Raw genomic sequence first — 5,737 nt, 5'->3', positions numbered from 1 at the left:
TTTTTTTTATTACAAACAAACAGAAGCAAAGCCTATTTGTTTATATTTTTATTAGTTATGTTTTTATTAGTTATATATAGTTGCAGAATCTTTTAAGGCAATATTTATTTAAAACTTATTAGGTCCCCCTTTTAATATAAAAGGACCCAATATGATTTTGCAGCAATGCTTGTGAAAACGGTCAAATATATTTGTTTAGTATAAAGACCGTCGGTATAATAAAATATCGCTACAGACTGGTTCACAGGTGGGTAGCTGAAATGCTGCTTAATGTACAGTCGGAATCTTTTTTCAGTATATATAGGTTTATATTGAAAAACAAGGCATTATACTGTATTTTATTACAATTATCTTTATAAAGATAAGTATGGTGTACATGATTTACTTATTTAAACACTAAGAGTTTAAATAAACTATCCCTGTCGGGATGAGCCCCATCGGGGGTCTTCCCAAAGGGTCAGCCCCCTCGGGGCTAGAATAAGTAAATTGAAGATTTGGCTACAGTTATTACTAACCTTATGAGTGCTATTCCTTGAGTAGGACAAGATATTGTAGAATTTATTTGAGGTGGTTTAAACACAGTTGAACCATATTGCGGCGACGTAATATTAAAAATTTTGCTTAATGCTGGAAAATCCCCTAATTTAGGACTTGCATACGATTTATTCTTTATATTTATAATTATTTACGTGAAAATTGCAATTACACGGGGACAATCAGCCGGGGTGAGAAGTTTACATACTTCAGAGGCCTCTCAGAGACTACATGCAGAAGATCTCGTATATGCTTATATAGTAGGTTTATTTGAAGGTGACGGTTTTTTTTCTATTACAAAAAAAGGTAAATATATTACATATGAACTAGGTATAGAACTTTCTATAAAAGACGTTCAATTGATTTATAAAATTAAAAAATTATTAGGTATAGGTGTAGTAAGCTTCAGAACAAGAAAAGAAAGTGAAATGGTATCTTTAAGAATTAGAAATAAAGACCATTTAAAAAATTTTATTATACCTATATTTGACAAATACCCTATGTTTTCTAATAAACAGTATGATTATTTAAGATTTAAAGACGCTCTATTATCAGGTATTATATATTCAGAAGATTTACCTGAATATACTAGAGATAGCAAACCTATAAATACAATAGAATCTATTACAGGTGCTTCTTATTTTTCTGCTTGATTAGTAGGGTTTATAGAGGCTGAGGGTTGTTTTAGTGTTTATAAGTTACACGATAATAAAGATTACTTAGTGGCTAGTTTCGATGTTTCTCAAAGAGACGGAGAAATTTTATTATCTGCTATTCGTCAGTATTTATCTTTTACTAATGCTATATATATAGACAAAACGAATTGTTCCAAATTAAAAGTTACAGGAGTAAGATCCATAGAAAATGTTATTAAATTTCTACAAAAAGCTCCTGTTAAATTATTGGGTAATAAGAAATTACAATATTTATTATGAATTAAACAATTGCGTAAAATAACTAGATATTCAGAAAAAATAAAAATACCTTCAAAATACTAAAAGAGATCAAGATATAGTCCGATCAATGAAGAGATTCATTGAGTGTAACGATAGTTTGTTTCAAATGAAGTTACCAACATAAATGCTCTGTAAACAATGCAACATTAAATAGATTCTTCTCATTACATTTCGTTTTACCTTTCGTATTAGCTGCTTTAGCACTAATGCACTTAATCGTTTTACACGATACAGCTGGATCAGGAAATCCTTTAGGTGTATCTGGAAACTACGATAGAATGCCTTTTGCTCCATATTTAATATTTAAAGATCTTATTACAATCTTTGCATTTATATTTGTATTATCTTTATTTGTGTTCTTTATGCCTAATGTATTAGGAGATAGTGAAAACTATGTTGTGGCAAATCCTATGCAAACTCCTGCAGCTATCGTTCCAGAATGATATCTTCTTCCTTTCTATGCTATATTAAGATCAATTCCTAACAAATTATTAGGAGTTATAGCAATGTTCGCAGCTATTCTTATATTACTACTATTACCTGTTACAGATGTAAGTAGATCGAGAGGTATGCAATTTAGACCTTTAAGTAAAGCAGCTTTCTTTGCATTTGTTGCTAATTTCTTAATCTTAATGCAATTAGGTGCTAAACACGTTGAGTCTCCATTTATTGAATTTGGACAAATAAGTACCGTATTATACTTCTCTTACTTTACTTTTGTAATGTATGGTGTTACTGTTCTTGAAAATACTTTTGTGGATTTAAGACACAAAAAATAGAAAAAACTTTAAAGTTAAATAGCCCTCCCGTCTTCTTTTAGAAGAAAAGAAGACTGGGGCTGCTTCTTATTTTTTTTCGACGTTATTTCATAACTGTTTGGACCCCTCTCTGAGAGAGAGGGGGCCTAGAAAAAAAACAAGGGCTAGAAAAAAAATTAGAAAATAATGGTTAGATTACCGTTAACTTGTTATGAAAATGGTAAAATTTGTTACTTAGTCTCCCAGAAGGAACTGACTTAAATATCTGCCCCTTCTGGTGATCATCCCAAAAGGATAGTTACATTTTTATCCATAATAGTATAACAAACCCCAGTAGACAAATTATATTTATCTAGTGGAAAATTGCATTAGTAATTACTATTTCTAGAGCAATAACGGGGAGAAGACTAAACAGATGTTAAAGCCCCATTAAACCAAAAAATTGAAAACTTATTTTAATAATCATTAATTACTCGTAAACGAGTTTATCTACATGCACAATAATGGTATGAATATATAACTTCATAAAAAAGTATTATGCTATAATAGTAATGTGCCGTTTTATAAAATTTCATTACAAAATTCTTATTAGTTTAATGGCAAAACAAGATTTTCCTAATCTCCTAATCTAAGTTCAAGTCTTAGATAAGAATTCTCAATTTTTAGGACATCTATTTTATATGTCTATGAATTTATCAATATATATATAGATATATTTATAAAGAATTTTTTACCTTACTTTCCATATGGTGATTATTTAAAGTATAGTTGATACATTATCATTCTACACTATCTAGAGGAATTTATTCTTTTTGTTTTATATATGTTATTATCATCTTTACTTTTAACTCCCTTATTAGGTATACTTGCAATATTAATTAATAGGGATAATGGAGTTTCATTAAGAAATATAAAATTCATAGCGTTAACTACATCTATCTTAAATTTCTTTATCTCATTAATTATCTTTATTTTATTTGATTTTAGTACAAATCAGTTTCAATTTGTACAAGAATATCATGAAATAAGTTATTTTGACTTTTATCTAGGTGTAGACGGTCTATCTATATATTTCATTCTATTAACTACTATTATTATTCCTATCTCACTAGTATCGAATTGAAAATCAATAACAAAAGATGTAGAATCTTATGTTATTATAATACTGTTATTAGAAACTTTATTATTAGCGGTTTTCTTAGTATTAGATATTTTACTTTTTTACATCTTTTTTGAATCTATTTTACCCCCTTTATTTATATTGATAGGTATATTTGGGTCAGATAACAGAGTAAAAGCTAGTTTTTATTTATTCTTATACACACTGTTGGGATCATTATTTTTACTATTGTCTATATTAGCAATGTCATCTATCATGAGTACTACCGATTTTGATACTCTTTTTAAAGGAAATTTCATTTATTTAACACAACTTTTCTTATTTTATGGTATTTTTATAGCTTTTGCTGTAAAAACTCCTACAATTTTCCTGAATACATGACTTTTAAAGGCTCACGTTGAATCACCTTTAGGTGGAAGTATTATTTTAGCAGCAATTGTTCTTAAATTAAGTTTATATGGTATACTGAGACTAATTTTACCTGTTTTACCTAAAGCTTATATGGAATATACTTATATAATTTTCCTAATTGGTGTTATTACTATAGTATACGCTAGTCTTAGTACATTAAGAACAATAGATATTAAAGAACTTATTGCGTACAGTTCTGTTTCTCATGCTGCAGTTTATCTTCTAGGTGTGTTCAGTAACAGTATACAAGGTATTGAAGGTGCTATTAATTTAGGGTTGGCTCATGGACTAGTTTCACCAGGTCTATTTATATGTGCAGGAGGTGTATTATATGACAGATCTTCTACAAGAGTTATTTCTTTCTACAGAGGAGTTACTCAAGTAATGCCATTATTTGCTATATTATTCTTCATACTATGTCTTGCTAACTGTGGAGCTCCTTTATCTTTAAATTTCATAGGAGAATTTTTATCATTATATGGGGTATTTGAAAGATCATCTTTATTTGGTGTTTTTGCAAGTACTTCTATAATATTCTCTGCAGCATACACTATATATATGTATCAAAGAATAGCTTTTGGTGGAGCCTATTCAAGAATGTTTACCTTTAGTATACCGGATTTAACTAAAAGAGAGTTTACAATCTTATTAATATTAGTTATACCTACTGTATTATTTGGTATATATCCTGCACCAATATTAGACGCTATCCATTATTCAGTTTCAACTCTAATTTACGCATTTGATTCAAACGTAATTAGTTGTGACTCATCTAGTGCTTGAGAAGCATTCTTCAAAGATAATAGTTACTATTATTATCATAGTTGTTTTGCATTATCTGTTTGAATATTACTTACGGCTATTACTTTTAAATTTCTTAGTTACAGTAAAAAAAGATTAATCAGAGTGGGAAAGTATTTATCTACATAATAATAGCTAATATATCTTTATCAGCTATTATTATAACATTATACACAATTAATTTATTTTATGCTTTATATTGCACAATAGATTATGTTGTAGCTAATGAACTGCTAAGTAATTGCTCAGAAGAATACGATATGTTAACGGATTCTACTGTAATAAATGCTGATCTCACATCAATGAGATACAATGTGTTTTTATCTTCTGCAGGATCTAATCCCAATATTTCAGCTGGACAAGTACCAGATTCTTCAGCAGGACAAGTACCAAATCCTTCAGCTGGACAAGTACCAGATCCTTCAGTTGGTACAGTTTCTGTTCAACAGCATGTAGATGGTGCATATCCCTATAGAAATGAAAATGGTGAAATACAACCTGGGATTTTTACTAAGCCCCTATCATGGGAAAATTCTAAATCTAATTGCTACAACACCTATAATATTAATGATGGAAGAGTTGATCATTGTGAGGTACGTGGAAGTAACCATGCTTGAACCACTAGGAATGAACATAACCATGAACAAAATTGTGAACCTTGTTACAACTGTAAGAAACTTATAAATTTAAAATATTATAAATGTAATACATGCTGTAGGGCTCTTTGTAATAACTGTGATTATTATTTATTTAACAAACACGCTACCCATACTTCTTGGGATAGCTTAAGTAGTAATTCATCCTCTCGTCGTAATTAATAGAAGAATTTTTATCATTACATTCTATGGGGTATTTGAAAGATCATCTTTATTGGGTGTTTTTGCAAGTTCTATAATTTTCTCTGCAGCATACACTATATATCAAAGAATAGCTTTTGGTGGAGCGGATTCAGGGTCTGATAAATAATCTAACTATGGAAACAAATGAAACAATAATTAGTACTCTTCTATAAACAGATCATTTTGTGCTATTCTTATCTTGATTACAAGAACAATAGTAAGATAAAACCTTTCTATCTAACTCTAGCCCTCGCGGGCTTGTCCCTAATTTTTTTCTAGTAATTTCGAACACTCGAAATTACGTCGAAAAAAATAAAA

The 5,737-nt window shown here is 29.3% G+C and overlaps 4 protein-coding genes across 4 annotated transcripts; all 4 read left to right on the top strand.

Annotated features, from left to right (window-relative positions):
- Window positions 1-1,618: 1,618 nt before the first annotated feature.
- Window positions 1,619-1,933, top strand: COCVIDRAFT_116545 (hypothetical protein; the record flags this gene model as incomplete). Its single annotated transcript, XM_014694585.1, has 1 exon — window positions 1,619-1,933. A coding segment is annotated over one exon (315 nt), but the record flags the coding sequence as incomplete, so codon positions are not given.
- A 126-nt stretch (window positions 1,934-2,059) lies between these two features.
- COCVIDRAFT_43264 (hypothetical protein) lies at window positions 2,060-2,269 on the top strand (the record flags this gene model as incomplete). Its single annotated transcript, XM_014694584.1, has 1 exon — window positions 2,060-2,269. The coding sequence occupies one exon, from the start codon at window positions 2,060-2,062 to the stop codon at window positions 2,267-2,269; it is 210 nt and encodes a 69-aa protein (XP_014550070.1).
- Window positions 2,270-3,071: 802 nt separating this feature from the next.
- Window positions 3,072-3,371, top strand: COCVIDRAFT_116549 (hypothetical protein; the record flags this gene model as incomplete). Its single annotated transcript, XM_014694583.1, has 1 exon — window positions 3,072-3,371. The coding sequence occupies one exon, from the start codon at window positions 3,072-3,074 to the stop codon at window positions 3,369-3,371; it is 300 nt and encodes a 99-aa protein (XP_014550069.1).
- Window positions 3,372-3,611: 240 nt separating this feature from the next.
- COCVIDRAFT_116546 (hypothetical protein) lies at window positions 3,612-4,562 on the top strand (the record flags this gene model as incomplete). Its single annotated transcript, XM_014694582.1, has 2 exons — window positions 3,612-3,716; window positions 3,759-4,562. 2 exons carry the CDS (start codon window positions 3,612-3,614, stop codon window positions 4,560-4,562), a joined length of 909 nt encoding a protein of 302 aa, XP_014550068.1.
- Window positions 4,563-5,737: the final 1,175 nt, after the last annotated feature.

Source organism: Bipolaris victoriae (assembly GCF_000527765.1).
Source record: "Bipolaris victoriae FI3 unplaced genomic scaffold scaffold_289, whole genome shotgun sequence".
NCBI lineage: Eukaryota > Fungi > Ascomycota > Dothideomycetes > Pleosporales > Pleosporaceae > Bipolaris > Bipolaris victoriae.
This window is presented reverse-complemented; position numbering and strand designations above follow the sequence as displayed.